Source organism: Pelophylax lessonae, assembly GCF_965119305.1.
Source record: "Pelophylax lessonae genome assembly, chromosome: 1".
In the NCBI taxonomy this organism is placed as follows: domain Eukaryota; kingdom Metazoa; phylum Chordata; class Amphibia; order Anura; family Ranidae; genus Pelophylax; species Pelophylax lessonae.
In genome coordinates this window covers 138351131-138376784 of record NC_138768.1, presented here as the reverse complement: position 1 = coordinate 138376784, position 25654 = coordinate 138351131, and the positions used below count along the sequence as shown (strand labels likewise).

General features: G+C 47.4%; 1 protein-coding gene across 3 annotated transcripts in view; it reads left to right on the top strand.

The window, feature by feature from the left end:
- The window catches only part of TNPO1 (transportin 1), a 542580-nt gene that overhangs the window by 51156 nt on the left and 465770 nt on the right, over positions 1–25654 (top strand). For all 3 annotated transcript variants that reach the window (XR_014225578.1, XM_082265499.1, XM_082265498.1), the window contains exon 2: positions 5231–5306. Coding sequence is in view for 2 of the 3 variants with exons in the window: in XM_082265499.1 (XP_082121625.1) it covers positions 5231–5306 (76 nt within the window). In the remaining variant the exon portion in view is untranslated. The remainder of the gene's footprint in view (positions 1–5230; positions 5307–25654) is intronic.

Genomic DNA, 25654 nt, shown 5'->3' with positions numbered 1-25654 from the left:
TACCGCAGCTGCATATGCATTTTAACCACTTGCTGACCGGCCTACACATTTACTGCGGCAGGGCGGCTCGGCTGCACAAAAACACGTAGAGCTACATGATTTTGTGCACCTGGTCTCGGCACCGTGCGCTGTTAAAACACAGCGGGAGGAGCGGTGGCGATTGCCGCTGGCCTCCCGCAATCGTCTGAGAAACTGACAGAAGACTTGCCTGCTTATGTAAACAAAGCAGGAGAGTCTTCTGTCAAACAGGCAGAGAGATCAGGTGTTTCAGCTAAGCTGAAACCCTGATCTCTCTGTGCCTGTCACAGAGCCCCCCCCCCCCCCCGTCAGGCATACATTAACCCCTTTGATCACCCCCAGTTAACCCCTTCCTTGCCAGTGTCATTTATACAGTAACAGTGCATATTATTTAGCACGGATTACTGTATTAATGTCACTGGTTCCCAAAAAGTGTCAATGTCAGGGGTCCGATCTGTCTGCTGCAATGTCGCAGTCCCGCTAAAAATCACTGATCGCCACCATTACTAATCAAAAAAAAAAAAAGTAAAATCCAAAAATCTATCCCGTGGTTTGTAAACGCTATAACTTTTGCGCAAACCAATTAAAATGCGCTTTTTGGGATTTTTTTTTTTTGTACCAAAAATATGTAGTAGGATACAAATTGACCTAAACTGATAAAAAAATTTTTTTTTTTTTTTTTTTTTAAATTTTTTTATTAGCAATGTTTTATAGCAGAAAGTGAAAAATATTGTTTTTCAAAATTGTCACTTTTTTTAGCGCAAAATTAAAAAACCGCAGATGTGATCAAATGCCACCAAAAGAAAGCTTAGTGTGGAAAAAAAGGACATCAATTCTATTTGAGTACAGCGTCGCAGGTCCTCGCAATTTTTCGTTAAAGTAACGCAGTGCCAAATCACAAAAATTGGCCTGGTCGTTGAGGTGGTAAAACCTTCCAGAGCTGAAGTAGTTAAATAGTGATTTGCCACTGGTAAAGAATTTAAATGTCCTATTTTACAAGTATTTACATGTATAAACATGCCTTTTTAAAGAGTTCTTTCGTTGACGGACACCTGTCAAATTAAGATATGAAGCGATGGGTTATGCTGCTCTTTCTAGGGGTAGGACACTAGGTGGAAATGTGTCAAAGCTTAACTACGCCCATGGGGCAGTCCCAGGTGGTATACTCTTTTCCTGCTCTAGGATCAGTTTTTTTTTTTTTTTTTTCTGCCTAGTGAGGAGTTAAGGACGTTGCTCCCTTCTGGGATCTCTGGTCCTAGCATTTTTTCCTTTTTTTTTGTTTACTGTGAGAACTACAATCAACTACTGAACTGGGTGATGCACTGGATATCCTAGATCCTTACTGTTGTCCCAGTTTGGCCAGTGAGCGCGTGCAGGCCTCAGCTCTGCGCTAGGTCGGTCGCGACATGGTCCCTCTGGAGGGACTGGCCTGGGAGTGGGACACCTTGCGAGGGCCCACATGACCTGGTGTTGCAGTGTTCCTTTAGGCTTCAGCACCCCCCGTTCTGAGATGGGGAGGAGACCTGTTCCAAATGACCCCTGCCTGGCTCCAAGGTATGCTGAGTAGCTCCCCATCCCCCTTGGAAATCTGAGGTGTACACAGGGTCGGTAGGTCTTCCAGGGTGCCTTCCCTCCCACACCTCTTTTCCCCCCTCACTAGCAGGTCCCCCCTTTAAGGGCTTCCCTCCCCTATCTCCGTAGTGTGGCTGGTAAATTTTACTGTATTTAGTACGCTGTCACCTCAGTGAGGGAGGTCTTGGGCTTGTTTAGGTGGGATGGAAGGTACAGTTACATCCAGACCACTCTGTCGGTTCGTGGCTGGATGACTATCTTGGGGTGCTGTGGTGGTCTCGGCTAAGTTTCCCTGATTGTATCTGCGCGCCAACATTATCCTGTGGGCACATGTGCGCCAGCTCGTCCGCCGTTTTGCCGGGGGCGGGCATATTTGCAGTGTTTCTGCCTATAGGGAGTGGCGGCCATTTTCCTGTAGTCGCGCAGAACGGTGTGAGGAGGGCGGCCTCTAGTGTCAGCAAGGCCGTTTCCTGGATCGGCGTGCTGCAGATTTGGCGCTCATTCTGCTTCGCTCCCTGCTCTGCTGAGATGTGGTGGTGAGTCCTGGGCAGTATCTCCCTGGCCTGTTTTCCAGTGCAATGTTATTGGGACTCCGTTCTTTAAGGACCCTGCAGATAGACCGACTCAACTTTGGTCCGCCATCTTTTCACCTTGACGTGTTCAGTCCGAAAACCGGTGTTTGCTATAACCTTGGTCTCTCGGACCTTGACAGAGTGGGCAAAAATTTTACGCCAGGATTTGTGGAACAGTTGATACAGGGGTTGCAATACATTTGTGATGCCTTCTTGGATGCAGGCCCATTAGTTTGCTGGGTGTCTGTGACAGCGGTGACTTTACGCCGCAGGATCTGGTTGAAAGTTGGTCTGCAGACCAAGCCTCCAAAAAGGTTCTGACGGATCTTCACTTCGTAGGGGGACCGTCTGTTCGGAGCCTCCATGGAAGAGATCATAAAGGGTCTCACGGGAAGAGCACTTTTGTTTCCGAGAACAGAGAGCCTCGCTGCAAACGTGGTCCTGTTTTTTTTTTTTTGGCTCACAAGATGCCCTTTTGTCCCACGGGATCGCAAGATAAGGGGTCTAAATCCTCTCGCCCCTTCACAGGGGGTTCCAAGATGCCCTTGGTGGTAAATCCAAGACAGGCTCTTCTGGCCTCGCAGACAAGCCCTCCTCTGCCTGAAGAGATGCCTTCACCTGTTATAGGGGTGGGGTGACGTCTTTGTTTCTTTCTGGATTCATGGACCTCGCTCATCCAAGACAAATGGATATTCGAGTTATTTCGGTCCTTGTCCCCGGCAAGGTTCTTCTCTTCCAAATTGCGCCTGTCCGCCGATCGGCTTCAAGGCCTCTTAGGAGCGGTACAAGATTTGTCACAAAGGGTAATAGTGCCAGTTCCAGAGTCAGAACGTTTTCAGGGTTTTATTCAAACCTCTTCACAGTACCCAGGAAGGAGGGGAAGGTTCGTCCAATCCTGGATCTCAAGGCCCTGAACCACTTTGTGTGGGCTTTGCTCACAGTGGGGGATTTCGGTGCTTGGATACCTTGGCGATCTTCTACTGAGGGCGGAATCGTCATCTGCTCTGAAGGAGAAACTGGACATCACGGTGAGAACTCTGCAGGAGTTCAGCTGGACTCTGAATTTTCAGAAGTCTGCTTTGATCCCGTCCACCATGTTTGACTTTCTGGGGTTGACTCTGGATTCAGCCCGGGTGTTCCTCCTGGAAACAAAACTCTTGAAATTGTAGCATGCGATTCAGCTATTGTTGTTCAACCGCAGGTCGTCTCTCAGGGCTTGCATGCAGATGATGGGCCTGATGTTTTCCACCTTTGAGGCCATTCCATTTGCCCAGTTCCATACCAGGCTTCTGCAAAAGGAGATTCTAACTAAATGGGACAAAAATCAGATTCCTTGTTCTTACGGATGGTCTTCATAAGGGGCAGGCTGCATCTGCTGCGACCAATTCCAGATGGATCAGGCAGACGGGGATGCAGGCCTATTCAAGGGTGTTTAGTGCCTTCTGGGCTATCAGGCATCAGTGGTCCAGGTTTGCAAAGTGGCCATCTGGGCATCTGTTCACACGTTCACCAAGTTCTACAAAGTAGTGGATGTTTTTGTATCTGCAGATGCTGCTTTTGGCCAGAAAGTTGTGCAGGCTGCTGTGGCAGAGACTTCTGCCTCTTGAGGGTATTTCTTTTTTTTTTTTTCTGGTAGGTGAGCTCCGGTTGTTCCTGGTTGAGCTCCTGGTTTACCTGGTTTGCTACATTTAGCCCTTTTTTCTTTTGGGAAATTTTTTTTTGCAGTGTTCTTTCCCATCCCTCATGCTGATACGGCTTTGGCATGTCCCATCTGTCAAAAGAAGATATGAAGTGGTGTCTGTCAATGAACGAAAGAGTGGATTTTTGTCTTGCCGTAAAATCCTTTTCTCTGACGTTCATTGATGGACACAGCAACCACCCCTCTGTGGAGTTGGAGTATTTATTCTACTGACACTGCTTGTTACAAAACTGAGATCTTAGAGCAGGAAGTGGGAGTATACCACCTGGGACTGGGTGTAATTAAGCTTTGTTAACTTTTGTTAACCCTTTTTTGCCTAGTGTCCTACTCCTAGGTAGAGCACCATAACCCATCTGTTGAAGTTGTGTCCGTCAATGAATATCAGAGAAAAGGATTTTACTGTAAGACGAAAAAATATTTTCTTGTTTTAGGACTTGCTTGAGGTTGTGTTCAGCTTAACCCCTTTGCACCTAACGGTAAAACAAATCTTGATGCCGAAGCACAATTTTTTGCAAAATTGACAGGTTAGTAAAACTGTACAGATAATATTGTTTTTCCCTCTGCAAGTAGAGAGATGCAATGTACCTCTCTCCTCCATTTGCAGAGAAAACACGGGTGGGCTTTATTACTGATCACTGTGATAGCCATTTCTGGACTATCACAGCAAACGGGTTACTCGTAATCGGAGTTCTGGGTCCTGATCTTCACAAAGAGAGATACGCAAGTATGCTCAGCGTGAAGAGGTTAAGTTGGTAGCATTATTCTGTATGTGGGCTTGACCGAATTGGTTTATCAGTGTGGTAAAGTGTTTCTAAACCACAACAGTAAAATCAGTCTCTATATGCAGTGAAGCATGCTTGTTACAGTATACTCACTGTGGAACCTAAGGGGTTAATCCTCCGCATTGTGTAAAAAGGCTGTTTGATCCTGTCTTCCACAGTCACGAATCCATCTGCTAATAGTACAGAGCCATAGGTGCACTCCGCACATGCTCAGTTTGCTGTTTATTGCTATTGTGGTTTTTTTTTTTCTTCTTTGGCAGGGTACATGTGATCAGCACAGTGCCAATCGGCACTGTCCAGACAGAGGGTCAGGGGTCCTGCAGCCTCACAGAACAGTCAGCGTAGAATGAAAACTCCTACAAGCTTTAACCAGACCCTCGTAGACGTCATAAGACTGCTATATACTGCTAAGAAAAGGTATTTAGTATATTTAGATATACTATAATTGCATTTCCACGTTCTGTGTGCTGTGGGAGACCAGGTATATTAAATTGAGGGTCCTGGGCTTAGTAACACTTTTTATATTTTTTTTTGTCTGTCTTTCTGTTTTATATTGTGCATGTTACATCCTTGACTCAGAATCTCAGAAATTGGAACAGCTCAATCAGTTTCCAGACTTCAACAATTATCTCATTTTTGTTCTTACAAAGTTAAAATCAGAAGGTAAGTGCCCTTTTCCCCTGTGTTTATGAATTCCTAAAGGGTAACTTCACTTTGTGGGAGGATCCAATAGAAAAAAAATAGTTTATATAATTGCTACACAAGTCATTTTGTGATTTAATGTTATGTAAAATTACCTTTTTCCTTTTCAATCTGCAGTGCTGTAATTTTCTCAATACCAATGCGATATAGAAAACTGGAGGCATTCTATATGAAGCTGGTGTGCAAAATGTCCCAGTAATGTAATTTCCTACTTGTGTGTTTTGCTTGCTGTTTTTCTCAGAAGTCTGCACCAAGATAGAGGTCAGATTTTAGGCATCCTCTGCAACAAACATTTTTGGTGATACTCCCAAGGGGTTAATATCTGAAGGGATTTCGATTAGTTTTCTCATTAGAACACTGCAAGACCATTAGCTGATTGATAATGAAAAAGTCACTCCCATATGCATGCTCACTGTGCAAAAAACAAGCCGTTCGTCCTTCAGAGCAAAGTAGGAATCTGCAACCGTTTATACCCTTGTAATGTAATCCATGCAACATTGATCACCCAGGGTTTTTTTTTTTTCCCCTCAACAAATTTGGAGTTAGTCCTTTTTAAAGGGCAGTTCTAGGCAAAAAGTGAAATCCGTGACCTGGTCATTCTATCCAGGAAACATGCAAGACAGTCTGCTAAATGTTCCTTCATCTAATTTCAGAGTGTTAAAACGCTGTCAGATTTTGCAAAGCTCCTCACATGTCTGGTGAATCTGTGCTTAGTAACTTTTGTTTCTCCTTGTATCATCAGTCCCATTATTCTTTCATGCCAGATTTGAATCTTTGTGATGGAAGTGGCTGCACTGAATGTAGTATTGACACTTTGATATATTGGGCTTTCTGTGTGAGAGACAGCAAGTAACTTACAGTAGCTATTTTTGGAAATTTTTCTCAGGTGTTGCACTCAAATTTCCAAAGCACCGGTTGTTCGCTCATCCACCATAAGGCAGTGTATTGCTGTTTGCCAATCTCCCTAGAAGTGGGTGTTCGCCAAAAACCAAACTGCACTGTACTTACCAGTGTCTCTAATCATGTGCTGTCAGTGTTCTGTAGATACATTTTATTCGCACACGCACACGCACACACAATCAAGCTTGGTAGAGGGACTGTCTGAATTCACTGCTGCCTTTTAAGTTCTGACATTTCTTCATTTGGAAGAAAAATAATCTTAGTCAAGGCAGAAGGTTTTTTTTTAATTTAACATTGTTTGCATTAAGGTAAAAAAGCTTCTGCATGCAGCCTCCCTAAATACTTACCTGAACCCTGTCTTGATCCAGCACTGTGAAGAACAGTGGCTCTCTCCTCACTTGACCGAGGCAGCAGCCGGAGCAGTTGGCTGTGAGCACAGACAGGGAGTGTCAATGGACACGCAGTGCGGCTCAGAATTGATCACACACGAGTGCTCCCAAGGGGCTTGCTGTGGGGGCACTCTACAGGGAGGAGGAGCCAGGAGACCCGTGAAGAGAAACTGGTAAATGTTTAACCCTTTGAGCTTCAGAAGCCCTTCATGACCACCGCATTGCTTGCTGTTCAGCACTGTGCTATTTTTAACTGGCAATTGCTCGGTCATGCAACACTGTACGCAAACAATTTACAGTGTGGGAAAATAATTTTTTGATCCCCTGCAAAATATGTTTGCCCACTTATAAAGAAATGAAGGGTCTATAATTTTTTATCATAGGTGTATTTTAAATGGAGACAGAATATCAACCAAAAGTCCAATAAAAACATTATACATATTCTTTAAATTGAGTTGCAGTTGAGTGAGTAAAATATTTGATCCCCCTACCAACCAACAATTCTGGCTCCCACAGACTGGCTACAGTATGTGCTCATGTTGTATACAGATTAGTGCTGTCAATTTAAGAAGGTGCTCCATTTTAACACCCCAATATGGCAAGAACAAAACTCTGTCAAAGGTAGTTAGGGACAAGATTGTAGACCTGCACAAGGCTGGAATGGGCTACAAGACAATGAGCAGCAAGTTTGGTGAGAAGACAACTGCTGGAGCGATTATTCACAAATGGAAAAATACAAAACCATCAATCGCTCTCATTCTTGAGCTTCATGCACTATTTCGCCTCATAGGGTAAGTGATTATGAGAAAAGTGAGGGATCAGGCCAGAACTAGCTTGTGAATGATCTCAAGGCAGTTGGGACCATAGTTGCCAAACAAACCATTGGTAACAAAATATGCTGCCATAGATAGAAATCCTGCAGCACACGAAAGGTCCCCCTCGAGAAAGCACGTGTACAGGCCGGTCTGAAGTTTACCAGTATTCATCAAAATTATTTAGAGCAGGATTGAGAGAAAGTGCTGTGGTCAGATGAGACCGAAATTAAGCTCTTTGGCATTAACTCGACTCACTGTATTTAAGGGAAGAAAAATGCTGACTATGACCCAAAGAACGCCATCCCTACAGTCAAGCAAGGAGGTGGAAACCCTATGCTTTGGGACTGTTTTTCTCCTGTTAAAGGTACAGGCAGGTACTTAGCCACATTGAGGGGCCAGTGGACAGTGCCATGTATTGTAAAGTCTTTGAGAACCTTCTTCCGTCAGCCAGAACACTAAAGATGGGTCCTTGATGGGTCTTCCAGCATGGCAATGACCCAAAACATACCACCAAGGCAACAAAGTTGTGGCTCAAGAAGAAACCTATTAAGGTCATGAAGTGGCCTAGCCTTTCTCCAGACTTTAATCCTATAGAAAATTTATGGAAGCAGTTGAAACTTTGAGTTGCCAAGTGATAGCCAAGAAACCTTAGGAGTTAGAGAGGATCTGTTAAAACTGGACAAAAATCCCTCCTGAGATTTGTACAAACCTGGTAACCAACTACAAGAAATGTCTTTCCTCTGTGCTTGCCAACAAGTTTAGTAAGTCTTTTTTTTGGGGGGCAAATACTTATTTTACTCACTAAACTGCAACTCTATAATTGTATTGTTTTTTCTGGATTTTGGATTGATAGTCTGTCTCCATTTAAAATACACCTATGGTTAAAATTATAGACCCTTCATTTCTTTGTAAGTGGGCAAGCTTACAAAATCTGCAGGGGATCAAACAAGCATTCTTCCCACTGTATATCGTATTTCTCTTCCGTCCTCCGACAGTCTTCACCAATGGGGTTTTGACTTCCTCTCCTTTAGGAGTAGCTAGGCAAAAGACTTGTTAAAACAAAAGCATTTACATAGACACACCCATGGGGGCTGTCCCACTAGTCCAATACCCCCCTGCAATAGCCATCCCAATTCAGTTTGTCTTCTGCCTAGTTCAGGAGTAGATAGGCTTCCCTGTGCTGGGGCTACAGTCTCAGCCTTCTTCTATTTAATGATTTTATTTTCTGAAAATGTCATTTTATTCTTTGCTTTACTAGCTGTTTATTTTGTCAGCGTTAGTCGGATCTTTGGATGAAGACGGCGTTTGCGGAGCTGGGAATCAGACTGGCCGTCCTGGTTCTCCAGGACAGAGGGCCTGATGGAATCCCAGCCCGCCATCGAGCATTTAGCAGGCTATGTGTTCGCCCTGGCCTCGCAAATGACCCATCCCTTTCCTCAGGGATGCAGCCTGTGAGGTGGCTACCTCACCGGACACAGCCACGGTTCGTCCGTGCATTACTGGTGTCCTGCGTTTTTTGGCTGGCGGCACTCCCCTGCCATCTGAGGGTGGGTGGTTTTCCGTTTGATATGCAGCACCCCACGCCATCGGGTACACTCTGTGTGGGACCTCTGTCTGTGGTGTCCCCTATGTCTGTGTTTTTGGGCTCCCTGATCCCGGCCCCTGCGGGTTTTTTTTCTCACAGCCAGCGCTGTGTGGGGTTTTGGGGGATCCCTCTCCTGTGGCACTTTGGGTGCTTGGAGGTACAGACACGTGCGGCGACCGCTGCGGGGTTAAAAACCGCCGGTCCGCCATTTTAAGTGTGGGCAGCATGTCTGGCTTCACTGTGGGATGCTTATACAGCATTGTATGTAGTGTATTTTGGCGCCTTGCGGCGCCATCTTGTGTGTTGCAAACGATCGTTCCGAGCACATATCAGCGGCCATTTTGCCGAAGCCTCCCATTGCTTTACATAGGCATCCATGTTTCCTTAGCCTGCAGCCGCAGTTCAGTCTCTTGCGGTGACATCACTTCCTTCCTTCACTCAGGAGTGACCGACTGCGGTGGTAACACCCTTGTGGGGCTCTGTTTTGCTGTCCTTTATTTTCCTCCCTTGTGCAATCTTCCTGACTTCAGTTTGTCCCTGCGGGGGGTCTGTGTTCCACAGTCTTTGTAGCGGTGTGCTGCGTGGTCCGCGGCATGCTTAAAGGGCCAATCCCAGGACAGCTAATTCCCTCCAGCCTTGGTAGGGGATTCAAGTTCCTCTGAATCCTCTACCCTGACTAATTTGGCTGCTGTAGTGGCAACTTTGGTGTCCAAAATGGATGTGCTGATGACTGAACGTGCTGCTAGAAAAAGGCCTAGGATTTATTTTTCTTCTGATTCTGAATGTGACATGGTTGCTGTAGATGGCGTGCCCCTTTCAGGTTCTCGCTCTTCTCAGGACCCACAAGAGTCTGAGGGGGAGGCGGAGGTTACAGGGGTTGGGGAATCCGCCCCCCCCCCCGGACGCCCGAGGAACGCGCAGCTATGGATGCGCTGATTTCTGCGATCAAAGAAACACTACATTTAGAGGATGAGCCCAATCCTCCGGGCATTGTCATCTTTTGGTACACACAGGACCCGCAAGACGGCGCAGGTTTTTCCTTGCCCCGCTGAGTTTCATCACACTGTGAATGAGCAATGGCGCAATTTGAAACACACCTTCACGGTGCCTAAAAGGTTTCAACTTCTCTACCCTTTTGGGTCTACTATGGTTACACGCTGGTGTGTGGCTCCTCAAGTGGATCACACTGTGGCCAGATTATACAAGGCTACTCTGGTTCCCATGAAGATTCTCCGGTATTTTAGGGATCCTACGCATAGGAGGCCTGAGTCTCTTGCCAGCCACACCTATGTGGTGGCGGGTTCCATGCTAAACGCCTATTTTCGCCTCTGTCATGGCGGCTCAGGCTGTGGCGGATTGGACCAAGGTGCTCAGACGCACTCTTGTGGCTGATTCTGCCCCCCCTACTACCGTGGTGATGGTGGACCAGATTTGTCAGGGGGTCATGTATTTGTGCGATGAGGCCCCATTGGCTGCGTGCCTGTCCAGTGTCGCGGTGCTTAGCCGTCGACTGATATGGTTGAAAAGCTGGTCGGCTGACCAGAAATCCAGAAAGGCTGTGGCTATTCCCTATGCGGGGCATCGCCTTTTTGATGAATCCCTGGATGAATTGGTTAAGGGAGTCACTGGGGGCAAGAGCACTCTGCTGCCCCAGGATCCTAAGGTCAAGTTTTTCCGCGGCAAGCGGGGTCCCACCTTTAAACCTAATCAGGGGTCCTTTTGTGCCTTCAAGGCACAGTAAAAGGGGAAACCCTTCAAAGGCTAGGGTGGTCAGAGGAAACCCTCGGCCGGCAAACCTAAATCCGGCCATGCGGGTGCGGCGGCTCAGTCCGCCTCTGCCTGAAGGGGCGCCCTCACCCATTTCAGGGGTGGGGAGACGTTTGCGCGGTTTCCTCCAACTTTGGCTGCTCCGAGTTCCGGACAGGTGGGTTCAGGAAATCATTCGATCAGGGTACAAGATCGAATTTCTTTCAAGGCAGACAGATTCTTTCCCTCAAATCTTCATTTGACCCCAGGGCAGTTACGGGACCTTCATCAAGCGGTACAGGATCTCCTATCTCAGGGGGTAATCGTCCCGGTGCCTCAGGGGGTTTTACTCAAATCTGTTCATTGTGCCCAGAAAGGAGGGCAAAGTGCGTCCGATTCTGGACTTGAAAGCTCTGAACCGCTTTGTGCGCGTTCGAAAGTTCCGCATGGAATCATGGTGGTGGCCTCCCTGAGTCCGGGAGAATTCCTGGCCTCTATTGACCTGAAGGATGCGTATCTACACATCCCCATTTTCGAGGGTCATTTACCAAAGTGTTGGTGCCTGTTGCGGGCACAGGGCATTGCGGTCTTGGGATATCTGGACGATCTCCTGTTGAGATCGAGTGCCAGTCAGAGCCTGATGCGCGATCTGTCCACTACGGTCCAGACGCTTCAGGAGTTCTGTTGGACCATCAACATTCAGAAGTCGACTGTCTCCTTCGGTTCGTCTCCCGTATTTGGGAATGGTTCTGGACTCTGCTCAAGCAAAGGTGTTCTTACCGGAGGACAAGCTCCGGACCCTGTAGTCCGAGGTCAGGTCCCTCAGGGACAACGAATCCTCGTCACTCAGGACCTGTATGCGGTCCCTGGAGTTGATGGTATCGGCCTTCGAGGCGATACCATTTGCACAGTTTCACACGCGGTCTCTCCAAGCGGAGATCCTGGCCAGGTGGGACAGACTCCCTCAGTCCTTAGACCTGAGTGTGTCTCTGAATCGCCAAACCAGAATGGATCTCTTGTGGTGGCTTCAGTCCCCAGCTGTTTCGGAAGGGAAATCCTTCCGGCCGTTACTATGGACAGTGATTACCACGGATGCCAGCCTGTCGGCTGGGGTGGCGTTCTAGGCAACCTATCTGCCTAGGGCACCTGGTCGGAGGAGGAATCCTCCCTCCCGATAAATAAACATATTGGAATTTCAGAGCGATCAGGCTGTGCCTGCTCCACTGGTCGGATTGGCTTCAGGGCCGTCCTGTACGGGTGCAGACGGACAATGCCACTGCGGTGGCGTACATCAACCACCAAGGGGGCACCAGGAGTGCCCCGGGCGGCCCAGGAAGTGACCAGTATTCTGTCTTGGGCTGAGACTCATGTCCCGGCGATATCGGCAGTTCACATTCCGGGTGTGGAGAATTGGCAGGACGATTATCTGAGCCGCCAGACCCTGGACCAGGGGGAATGGTCCCTGCACCCGGAGGTATTTCAAATGCTGTGTGCGAAGTGGGGATCCCCGGATGTGGATCTGTTCGCGTCTCGGCTAAACGACAAGGTGGAAAGGTTCGTGGCAAGAACGCGCGATCCTCTGGCAGACTCCTAGGATGCGCTGGTGGTGCCTTGGCGTCAGTATCGTCTGATCTATGCCTTTCCTCCGATTCAGTTGTTGTCCAGGTTCCTTCGCAGGTTGACCTCGGAACAAACGCTGGTGATTCTGGTATCGCCGGACATCGTTCACCTGGCCGTTGGACCTCCATGGCGGCTGCCACTGCCGGAAGATCTGCTGTCTCGAGGACCGATCTTCCATCCTGCTTTACAGTCACTGCCTTTAACGGCATGGCTGTTGAAAGCCAGGCCCTGAGAGACAGGGGTCTCTCCTCAGAGGTTATTCCTACTTTACTCAAGGCTAGAAAAGCCTCGTCTGGTAAGATTTATTACTGTACATGGAAAGCTTATTTTGCCTGGTGTGAGTCCAGGGGTTGCTCTCCTCGTTCATACTCGGTGGCAAGAGTGTTTGCTTTCCTCCAGTCTGGTGTGGACCAGCGCCTGGCGTTGGCCACAATTAAGGGCCAGGTATCTGCACTGGCTGTTCTTTTCCAGCGCCCTGTGGCGTCTAATTCTTTGATTCGCATCTTTATTCATATTCAAGGTGTGCGTCACTTGGCCCCTCCTAGAAGGGAGCCTCTACTTCCATGGGACTTGAACTTGGTTCTGTCCGTGTTACAACGTTCCCCGTTTGAAAACATCAGGGAAATCTCGTTACCTCTGCTTTCTAAAAGGTTGCTTTTCTGGTAGCGATCACTTCTGCTCGCAGAGTGTCGGAATTGGCGACGTTGTCTTGCCGCTCTCCTTACCTGGTGGTTCATAGAGATAAGGTGGTCTTACGACCTAACCCTTCCTTTCTTCCAAAGGTGGTTTCGGATTTTCACCTCAATGAGGACCTTGTTTTACCTTCGCTCTGTGCGAATCCTAAGCATCCTAAGGAGATTGCCTTGCATTCTTTGGATGTTGTCAGGGCGATCAGGGTTTACCTGTCGTCGACTGAATCCTTTAGAAAATCAGATTCTCTTTGTCCTTACTGAGGGACCTCGGAAGGGTATGGCTGCGTCTCCGGCGACTATAGCAAAATGGATCAGACGGACAATTGTACAGGCCTATTCGTTGAAGGAACGGGTACCGCCCTTCCCTGTCAAGGCGCACTCTACCAGAGCGGTGAGTGCGTCCTGGGCCTTCCGGCATCAGGCTTCGGTGGCCCAGGTGTGCAAGGCCGCGACTTGGTCGTCAGTGCACACCTTTTCCAAATTCTACAAAATTGATGTTCTGGCATCAGGTGATGCCTCCTTTTGCCGCAAAGTTCTCTGTGCAGCAGTGCCGTAGGGGACCCAGGTTTTGTGTGGGTCCCTGGCTGTTGGGGTTGTTTACCCCCTTGGTTATTTGCTTTCCTGGGTCGTTGCTCCTGTTGAGCTTTTCTGTTGCCCAGAAGGTTCCCTTGTGGTAAACGTAAGGTTCCTTTCTCTGATGTGGGTACTGCGTTGCCTTTTCTGACGGTTGCCTTTCCCACCCCTCATGTCTACACTGCTTTGGGACATCCCCATTGGTGAAGACTGTATGAGTGGGCGGCGACTGTCGGAGGACGTAAGAAAACTGAATTTTTGTAAAATCTTACCGTAAAATTCCTTTCTCTGAGTCCTCCGACAGTCGCCGCCCCCCGCCCCTCCTATATATACACACACACTGCCTTGCGAAAGTATTCGGCCCCCTTGAACTTTGCGACCTTTTGCCACATTTCAGGCTTCAAACATAAAGATATAAAACTGTAATTTTTTTGTGAAGAATCAACAAGTGGGACACAATCATGAAGTGGAATGAAATTTATTGGATATTTCAAACTTTTTCAACAAAAAATTGAAAAATTGGGCGTGCATAATTATTCAGCCCCCTTAAGTTAAAACTTTGTAGCGCCACCTTTTGCTGTAATTACAGCTGTAAGTCGCTTGGGGTATGTCTCTATCAGTTTCGCACATCGAGAGACTGAAATTTTTGCCCATTCCTCCTTGCAAAACGGCTCGCGCTCAGTGAGGTTGGATGGAGAGCGTTTGTGAACAGCAGTTTTCAGTTCTTTCCACAGATTCTCGATTGGATTCAGGTCTGGACCTTGACTTGGCCATTCTAACACCTGGATATGTTTGTGAACCATTCCATTGTAGATTTTGCTTTGTTTTGGATCATTGTCTTGTTGGAAGACAAATCTCCGTCCCAGTCTCGGGTCTTTTGCAGACTCCATCAGGTTTTCTTCCAGAATGGTCTTGTATTTGGCTCCATCCATCTTCCCATCAATTTTAACCATCTTCCCTGTCCCTGCTGAAGAAAAGCAGGCCCAAACCATGATGCTGCCACCACCATGTTTGACGGTGGGGATGGTGTGTTCAGGGTGATGAGGTGTGTTGCTTTTACGCCAAACATAACGTTTTGCATTGTTGCCAAAAAGTTCGATTTTGGTTTCATCTGACCAGAGCACTTTTTTCTACATGTTTGGTGTGTCTCCCAGGTGGCTTGTGGCAAACTTTTAACGACCCTTTTTATGGATATCTTTAAGAAATGGCTTTCTTCTTGCCACTCTTCCATAGAGGCCAGATTTGTGCAGTATATCACTGATTGTTGTCCTATGGACAGAGTCTCCCACCTTAGCTGTAGATCTCTGCAGTTCATCCACAGGGATCATGGGCTTCTTGGCTGCATCTTCTCCTTTTGTATGAGCTGAAAGTTTAGAGGGACAGCCAGGTCTTCGTAGATTTGCAGTGGTCTGATACTCCCATTTCAATATGATCGCTTGCACAGTGCTCCTTGGGATGTTTAAAGCTTTGGAAATCTTTTTATATCCAAATCCGGCTTTGAACTTCTCCACAACAGTATCTCGGACCTGCCTGGTGTGTTCCTTGTTCTTCATAATGCTCTCTGCGCTTTAAAGAGGAAGTAAACCCTCCTCTACAACTTGTACCTATAGGCAAGCCTATGATAAGGCTTACCTATAGGTACTGTAAATATCTCCTAAACATGTACCGTTTAGGAGATATTTACCTTACATGTCGCCAGTGACGTCACTGGCGCATGCGCTCTGAAGGAACGGCCGATCGTGCCGTTCCTTCAGAGCCCCGTGCCGTGACTGTCGGCTCCCGCGCGGGACGGAGTGACGTCACCGCGGCTCCGGCCAATCAGATGGCCGGATGCCGCGATCCCGGAAGACGGGCGACTAGACATGTCGCCCGTCATAGAGGTGAGTGAGCGGCACGGCGGGGGCTCGTTCTGAGGTAAGTATTGCATAATGAGCTAATATGCGATGCATACTAGCTCATTATGTCTTTCTTTTGCAGGGTGTAAAAAAAAAAAAAAAATTTATACGAGTTTACAACCTCTTTAAATGGACCTCTGAGACTATCACAGTGCAGGTGCATTTATACGGGGACTTGATTACACACAGGTGGATTCTATTTATCGTCATTTAGGTCAACATTGGATCATTCAGAGATCCTCACTGAACTTCTGGAGAGAGTTTGCTGCACTAAAAGTAAAAGGGGCTGAATAATTATGCACGCCCAATTTTTCAGTTTTTTATTTGTTAAAGTTTGAAATATCCAATAAATTTCGTTCCACTTCATGATTGTGGCCCACTTGTTGATTCTTCACAAAAAATTAGTTTTATATCTTTGTTTGAAGCCTGAAATGTGGCAAAAGGTCGCAAAGTTCAAGGGGGCCGAATACTTTCGCAAGGCACTGTATATTTATTACAATACAGGTTTGTTATTACTGGAGTGCCCTGTAACAGATCCCCAATACTTGAACCAAATAATTCTGTCTTGGTTCTCCAGAATCTCACGTGATGCAGTGACCTGGCACCTCAATTCCCCCTAAACATCAGCCTAAACTTGATGAAGGGTAAAACAAGACACTTTATTCACCAATTTACTTCCAATATATACAGTCTCATGAGTTTGATTTCATTATCATATGCAAATGTAATTATATACAGAACCTAGTTCACATACCTTGGCCTTCTGGAAAGAGACAATAGGTGAATGAGACTGCAACATTATCATAATTAAACAAACAACAAGCCCAAAACATAGCCAAATACATATTCCTAGTAGTGTGAACACACTTCACCTCTAAACAGATGAAAGCAGAAGACCTAGGCTCTCAGACTGCCCGTCTCCATTTTCAACACACCTTATTATAACTGTCAATACATATCCCCACAGTAGATGTCTTTAGCATCTCTTTAGTCTAACAATGTGTGGAGAAGTTCTCTGCTTCAACAGGCAGCTTTAGGCCTTTAACATTGATCCCAGTCTGAGTCTGTATCTTGGGGTAACATGAATTTGATTACAAAGCAACACTACTCCCATGTTCCTCCAGCATATACCCCCACACAGAGGGGCACTCCCCTACAAGCCAGGGCCCGTAGTCTGTGGGCAGGAAGCTGGCCTCCAAACTCCTCCAGTAGCCCGTGGCCAACGTCCCAGCAAATGGGCCTTTCGTCACATGCCCCTTTTTAAGGCTGTTTTGGAGAAGAGGATTGGCTTTCGCAGGAAACGGATGAATTGGATTCTGGGAGATCTAGTTTGAGACTGAAGGTAGACCATTGTTAAGACTTCTGAAAGTACTATACTCCTAGGGAGCTTTGGGAGAGCATAGGATCATGGGAGAGCCTATAAACCGATCTGCTCCACAGAGCGCACTCTCTTGCTCCTGGGGACTCGGCGAGTGCAGACCTGCCTGAGAGGTGTCGGGACATGGTCGGTGATTTAGGCCTAGTGCATGCGGCCTAGTGAGAGTGGAGTCTTATCAGTGGTACGGAGGTAATGGATCCAGTGGAGCGGAGATGAGAGCAGGCTGAAGCTGACCAGCCGAGTATCGGTCACTCCCATACGCCGGGGCGTGGGAGCGAGAGTCGTCTTCGGTCATTGGATTGTCACATGTGGACGCTGCCTTTGAAAGCGTGCCTGGTGACATCCCAATCGCAAGTGTAATTCTCCTTTCATAACACACTGACCGCAGACAGGATTACATCTATTACTACCCTGGGATTACAAATATCTCAGTGAACAGTGATATCAGCTCCAACTGCTGGCGAAGATTTAGCAAAGCCTTGCTGGGGGGTGGGGGACTCGGCATTTGTTTGCTTCATAGGAAGTAAACTGCAGTTATACTATTAGAACCAGTAATAGCTGAAGTTGTCTCTTATTAGACCATAGCTATTCAATATCACACTAATCATATCACAGGTTCCTAACATTTTGTGACGGTAATATCGGTGATATTAGACATCACCCATTAACCTTTTATATTCATATTGTGTCAGTCTGTTAGTTCCCACTGAGTTTGGATGTTTGATAGACTGCATTGAACACATTTTTATTACCAAGATGTATCTGTTTATCCAAGTAAAATAACCAAAAGGTACTTTTTATTGTGTCAGTGTGTCTTTTGGAGAATATACCTGTCATGTCTGAACCTAAAGTGTCAGGTGGGTTGGAGAGTTCCTGGGTCAGGTTGGTACAGAGGAGCACCCGCTATTCAGCAGTCCTCAGGGGGTAGTGCTACATAATAAATATCCCAATAAGTGTTTGTGCGGAAGTTATAGCGTCTACAAATTATGGTGTACATATACTGGAATTTACGCACCTATTACTCTGTATACTAGTAATAGCAGTAATCAGCAACTTATTGTTGGACTGTGATAGTGTGGCTGAACATCATCGTCCAGCCTGGAGCTGGCATCCTCTTGCAGTACAACTACTGTTGGCAGGCAGCGAGTGGTTAATTAAAAAAATTAGGTTTACAATCCCTTTAAAGTGTACTGTATGTCAAGTCAAACTAAGAACATAAAATATGCAGTATATCTTTGAAGTACATGCATTTCCTCATCTGTTTTCCCATTAAAGACCCTGCAAGTACAGAAGAATTCCAAATTGGTACAATTTTGCAGTGAATCCAATTAGAATGTGTGAATCTTGCGAAAAGTGTGTGTGTGAAAGAAATATTATTATAAATGCATTTGAGACACGCTGCTCCTAATCAGTAGTGTTGTCAACATTTACAATTACAGCATTTAATCTTTTTTGTTAATGCAGATTGAAACCCCACTTGTTTTGATGGCCTCTGAAAGTAGTAAAGCTGACTCTTTAAGGTTTTATTTCCTTTAAAGCCCTACTCCAGGCAAAAATGAAATCGTACATTGTGTATTCATTACCTTGCTACTCAGTCTTAATTTTCAAACACCCCTTTCAATGCCATCCTCCAGTGTAATGGATCAGTCAGTTTGTGAGCAAAGCCTACCTGGTGGGCACATAGTTTTCACTGCTTGTTATCTTGGGCACTGGTCTCTTCACTGCCCCCATGAATTCTTCTTCTGGAGACTTTGAGACTGGACCTGGCTACTGGAAGTGCCGCCTCCACCAATATAAGGTGTCCACAATAACGTGCAGTGATGTGGACACCCAAAAAAGGACCCCTGGAAGCAAACCAAGAGGGAATGGTCCTCATGTTGACCATAGCTTCTGGTATGTAAAAATGGGCAATTGATAAGATTCTCCCAATGTTTCTCTAAAACTATATTTTTCTCTTGCGTCATCTGACAGTCGCAGCCTGTTCAGTTAGCCTTCACGAGTGGGTTATGCGCCTCTCTGCAGGAGTAGACTAGGCAGTGAAAAGGTTAACAAACAAAAGCTTTTACACATAACACACCTCTAGGGAGCTGTTCCTCAGCTATTACCCATCAGCCACTAGGAGCTGCTCTTCAGTTTTATGCTACCTAGCGTAGTAGTAGGTCATAGGTTTACCTGCTGGGACCTATGTTTTTTTTCTCTTTGCAAAAACTTTTTTTTTTTCTTTCTTTCCTCACTCACTATTGCTAGTTAGTCAGAAGGATCCCTGGAGGACTACAAGCGACAGCAGAGCTGGGCCTCGCACTGGATAATCTAGATCCTTATGGAGTCTCAGACCTCGCAACGACAATGCCCCTGAGGATGGGGACGAGCCTGCGAAGAACCAATCTTTGCTGGGATGTCTCAACTCGAACACCCGGTGTTGCTAGCATCCCTTCCTGGCTGCCGGCACCCCCACTCAGGGTGGGAGGTGTTCCGTGTCGAAGCGGAGCCCGCAATCCGTGGAATGGTGAGTGATCCTACCCCCGTGTCCCAAGGACAGTTATATGGGGGGGGGGGGGGATGTTGTGGGATGCCCGTTGAGGACTCCCCGGTGTTCAAGGCTCTGGCGGATAGGCACGTGCAACCGCTTTCCCGCCACATATGTTTGGTGGCAGGCTCCCTGCTCGAACCTAGGTTAGCTTTGGTGATGGTTTTCTCAAGCTGTCACGGAATGGTCCTTGGTGCTTAGGGGCGCTTTGGTGGCACAGGCTGTCTTTCCGACTGCCCTTGACCTGGTGAATCGCATGCCCAGGCCGTGATGTACCTTTGTGATGCGGCCTTGGAGTGAGACGAGACTGATCGCATGTTTCCTGCGGTTGGGGTCGCAATCCGCCGCTTTTTTGTGGCTGAATGTTGGTCGGCTGACCGTGCTTCCTAAAATTCGGTGTCTGATGTCCTTTTTATGGGTATTGGGCTTCTTTGGGAATACCTTGGATGCGTTGCTCGAAGGTCTTACGGGTGGTGTGGGTACCCTTTTGCCCCACACCTCTAAAGGTGAAATCTCCCCGTGCCAGGTGGGGTCCTTTCTTCCTTCACTTCGTGGGTCCTTTCTTGCCTCAGGAGCAAGGAAAAGAAGGAAATTCTTCAAGGCCTCAGGCGGTCGCAGGAAGCCATGGTCCAGGAAGCCCCTGACCGGTCAGGCCAGTTCGGCTGCCCGGTCCTTCGCCGCCTGAGGGACGCCCTCACCCTTTTTCAGGGGTGGAGGGCTGTCTGCGTTACTTTTACCCTGGTTGTCCCTAATTCAGGACGGGTGGGTTCACGAACTGCTTCATTCAGGGTGCGAGATCGAGCTTCGCGCTCTCCCCGCAGACAGGTTTCCTTCCTTCAAATCTCCATCTGTTTCCCGATCAGTTGCATGATCTCAAGGGAGGCGGTGCGAGAGCTTCTCGGCCTAAGAGTCATCGTGCCAGTCCCTCAGCGGGACAGGTTTCACAGCTTTTATTCCAACCTGTTCACATTTCTCAGGTAAGAGTACGTCCATTTCTGGACCTCGGGTGTCTGGACCGCTTTGTGCAGGTGCAGAAATTCCAGATTGGTGGGGGCATCGTAGAGTCCAGGGGGCTTCTGGTCTCCATCGACCAAAGGGATGCGTGTCTACACATCCCTATCTACGGAGGTCATCAGCGGTATCTCCACTTTGCAGTGGCAGAGGAGCATTTTCTATTTGTGGCATTACCCTTTAGTCTCGCTTCGGCTCCCAGGGTAATCACCAAGGTTTTGGCTCTGGTGCTGGCTTTGCTGCGCGTGAAGGGTCCTCTGTTTTCTGGATGACCTCCTTTTGTGGGCGGCCTTGTGTGCCGTTCTGTCAAGCGATCTACAGGTTGTGTTTTCAGACGCTTCAGAAGTTCGGGTGGACCATCAACTTTCGGGTGTCGGCACTGACCCCGTCGGTTTGTCTCGGTTGCCTTGGGATGGTCCTGGACTCCGCTCACGCAAGGTTTTTTTCTCCCAGGGAAGGAAAAATTCCAACCCTGCGGGGCGGGATAAGGTCCTCCCAGGGACAACCATCTCTCCCCTCTACGGGCCTGCAGGCGGTCCCTGGGTCTGCTGGTTTTGGCCTTAGAAGCTATTATGTTTGCTCAGTTCCCAACGAGATCTCTGTCAGCAGAGGTTCTTGCCTGGTGGGACAAAATCCTCAGCTGTTGGACAAGAGGTTATCTTTGGGTCCCTTCATGAGGTTGGACTTTTTGGGGTGGCTCCTGTCACCTGCTCTGGCGCAAGGCAAATCTTTTCTGCCTGTGCTGTGGACAGTGATTACCACGGATGCCAGCCTCTTGGGCTGGCGTTCTGGGCACGCTTTGTGCCCAGGGGATGTTGTTGGCGGAGGGATCCTCCTTGCCGATAGTCTTGGTGCGCTGAGCAATCAAGTTCTGCTTGTTCCCTTGGACAACTTGGATTTGGAGTCGCCGGTTTCGTTTTTTCACCACGGCGGTGGCTTGCGTCATTCACCAAAGGGGGCACCGAGGGGGCCCAGGTGGTGGCCGGGTTCTGTTTTTGGCCGTGTTCTGTTTTTGACTGTGTTGCGCTTTCTAGCTTTTCAGCTGTTCATGTTCCGGGAGGGGAGCACTGGCAGGCGGACTGTCTTCGTCTCCAGTTCGTGGACCAGGGGGTATGGTCCCTGCATCCGGGGGGGTTTCGCCTCCGGTGTGCCCAGTGGGGGTCTCTGGACATGGCTTTGTTCGCGTCCCGTCTCAACATGTTGGTGGGAAGGTTCGTGGCCAGAACCTGCGGTGGTGGTGCCATCACCAGTGTCGGCCTTCCCTCCGATTCGACTGCTGTCCAGGTTCCTCCGCGGGTGGCGTTGAACCGGTACAAGTATCTCTGGCGGTCCCAGAATGGCCTTGTCGGTCTTGGTATGCAGACCTTGGGCGGATGGTTGTCGAACCACCCTGGCGGCTTCCGATGTGAGACATTCTGCTGTCTCTGGGGCCTTTATTCCATCCTGTTGTACAGTCTCTGGCTTTGACGGCATGGCTGTTGGAAGCCAAGTTTCGAGAGGATAGGGTGTCTCAGATGCTGCTGTTCTGGCCTTCCTGAAGGCTCAGACAGTTCACTCCCGGAAGATTTACAATCGTGCCTGGTGTGCGTCGCAAGGGTTTCATCCACACTCCTTTTCGGTAGCGAGGGTCTTTGCCTTACTGCAGGAAGGTGTGGAGCAGCGATGGGCACGGTCGTAGGTCAGTTGTCGGCCTTTACCGGATTTCTTCCAGCGTCCCTTGGCGATTAATTCCCTAATTCGCACCTTTACTCCAGGGGTGCGTCATCTGGCTCCCCTGCGGAAGGCTCCTTGCTTCAGTGGGGACTGAATTGTTTTTTTGTCAGGCTTTTTTTTTTCTTAAAACGGCCTTCAGAGAACCAGCTCTGCCTGTTGTCTCAGAAAGTTGCCTTTCTGGTGGCTGTCACCTCTGTTTGCAGAGTGTCGGTGTGGCGACTCGGTCTTGTCGGTCGCCTTCTTTGGTAGTTTCTAGGGATAATGTGGTCTTGCGACCCACTCAGTCTTTTCTTCTGCGGTGGTGTCTGCTTTCCACCTCATCGTTTCTTCTGTTGCTTTAGCCTTGGGCGAATCCCAAGCGTCCCAAGGACTTTGTCCTGTATTCCTTGAATGTGGTCCAGGCGCTTCGTTTTTTTTGTTTTTTTTTTTGCCTTTCTGCCACGGAGTCTTTTGGAAAGTCTGATTCCCTGTTTGTCCTTCCGAGGGCCCTCGGAAGAGTTTGGCTGCGTCCGCTGCAACTTCTTCTGGTTTGGTTCGGACAGACTTTGGTTTTGGGCCTATTCACTATAGGCTCCAGGGCCTCCTTTTCCTGTAAGGGCACGTTCTACTAGAACAGTCATTGCCTTTTTGGTCTTTCCGCCATCAGGCTTCATGTGGCTAAGGTGTGCGTTGCAGCGACGTGATCGTCTGTGCGCACTTTTTCACAAAATTCTACTGCCTGGATGTACTGGCATCCTAGGATGCTTCCTTTGGCCACAAGTTTTTTGTGTGCGGCAGTTGTTTTACAGAGGTGTTTTTTGTCCAGGGTTGGCTTCTGTTGAGCTTTTGTTGCCCTGTTGGCTCAGTTTTTTTCGACTGGCCTGGTTGCACGTTGCCTTTTTTTCTTTGATTGCGTCTTCTTACACCTGCACTACTTTGGGACATCCCACTTGTGAAGGCTAACTGAACAGGCTGCGACTGTCAGAAGAGAAAATGGAGACAATTATTTTACGGTAAGTTTCACAAAAAAAAATCTGAGTCTTCTGACAGACGCAGCCCCTGCCCCTTTCTTTTTTGGGGTTGATAGTCTTGATGTACTGATTGCTACAAAACTGAAGAGCAGCTCCTAGTGGCTGATGGGTAATAGCTGAGGAACAGCCCCCTGGAGGTGTTTGTAAAAGCTTTTGTTAACCTTTTCACTGCCTAGCCTACTCCTGCAGAGAGGCGCATTACCCACTCGTGAAGGCTAACTGAACAGGCTGCGACTGTCAAGAGGACTCAGAGAAAATTATTTTACGGTAAGTAAAAATTATATTCTGCTTATAGGAGAAACTGGGTAAAAGATGGAGGCTGAGAGGAGGTATAGGCCTACACAGAAAACACTTTCAACATTCTTCCTCGAGCACTCATGCAGAGAACTTTCCTGCTGTTATCTTGCCCCTTCCGCATCACCAAATTTGTACCTAACCACTCTGCTTTGGTAACTGGACGTGACAGAACCGTGTTCTATTCTTGGTCCACTTGTCCCAAACTACAAAGATTGTGGATTTAAGTCTATTTTAGATTTTAGTCTGTTCTTTCGTATACATTAATGGGCTGTAACATATGCAAAAATAATGCGGAGGCTTTGTTGAACAAACGTGTCCAACTTGTCCCCAAGTCTGTAGCAGAATTATCCTTTTTTTTTTTTTTAATTCGCATTTTGGTCCTTGTACAAGTTCCCCCAACCAAATACCAGAGCCCTGCACCCTGAGCCCCCCCCCAATCCCACTTTAATTCCTTTTCATTATGCTGTTTAACCCTTCTCTTTTTTTCTTTTCCACCATCCTCCCATCCCATGCATCTTTACCTTTCTCTTATTCTACTAATCTCTTCACTTTTCCTATATCTGACACATGCCCTGATAACAAACATGCATTGCTCTAGTCCCCATTACAAGACTTCAAGCGATTAAGTCTCATATTTTTTCCTATAAAAAACAAAACTGTTTATACTTACCTGCTTACCTACTTAGATTTGCACAATGAGCCCAGATCCTCTTCTCGGGTCCCTCTTCTTTTATGCTGGCCCCACCCTCCCTGTTCAGTACCCCAACAGCAAGTAGCTTGCTATGGTGGCACCTGAGCTGAGTCATAGCTCCCTGTGTCCTTTCAGACATGGAGCTGCTTTTCAGCCCCGCCCCTCTCTCTCTCCTGAAAAACTAGCTGACATTGACAGCGGCAGCCAATGGCACCGCTGCTGTCTCAGCCAATCAGGAGGTAGAATCTGGGACGGCTGAGACACTCACGGACATCGCTGGACAGAGGGACCTCAGGTAAGTGTGAGGGAGGCCAAGGAGGGGACTGCTACACAGGTTTTTTTATCATAATGCATAGAATGCATTGAGATAAACACCGGACTTTACAACTCCTTTCACTCTACTCTCACCTTTTACATATCGCCATACATACTTTAGTGCCGGTTCACACTTGTGCGATGCGGGAAGGCTGCGAATTCGCAGCCTGTTCCCGCATCGCATCCGCACAAGAGGCAGTTCATACTGCCATATGCGATACGCAGGGGGTGTCAAATGTTAACGACACCCACAGTTTGATCGCATCGTGTGAACCACTGTGCGATACAATCCTGATGCGGCTGAAAAAAAGGTCCTGTGCGTCTTTTGTGCGGGTGTACAAAATGTATGGCTGAATTTGCATCCGCACAGGAGATTGCATGTAATGAAGGAGCAGTGCGCTCCGAATTACATGCGATCAGCGCACCCGCAGTAGTGTGAACCGGCACTTAAGTTATGCACCATAACCCCTATTAGAGTTTCAAAATAGTTAGAACTTGCATTATTTTTTTCAAAATAATGGTTAACTATGGAGTTATGGATAAATGCAATGTATGCTCATAAAGGTCTTTTTGTGTACTTTTATGTTCCTGTTGAAGATATGCATGTATTCTTGTTTTTGCAAAAATCTATTTTCTATGTTGTGACCTTTTCAAAAAACTATTTTACAAGAAAACATACCTCTTGATGTGAGCTCTTTCCTGTGGGCTTGTTAAATTTACTAAAATACTGCCCCAATCTTCACTTCATAGGGACTGATTGGCCCATAGAGCAAAATGAGTACTTAGAGGACAGCATGAGAGAGAGGTGTACACAGATCGGATCAGAATTTGACACAATACTTTTGGTAGTTTTTTTTTTAATCTAACAGACCTAACCCTTTCAATTATCTAATTACCAAGACCAAAATAGAGCAAGTAAGAGTAGTACATCGTTTCATATACTTCATTATAGTTTGAGTTGTACAAGATGGCAATGTCTTAACACTGCAGAATGGCTTTGGCTTAAGCTAAAGATATCATGCAATTTTGAAGGGGAAAGTGCAGACAATGACACTAAATCCTGTGATGTGACCTGAAGAGAGAGGTTTATGAAAATAACGAACTCAGGCATTTTTGGAAGAGTGATCCAATGTTTCTCCTAAAACATTTTTC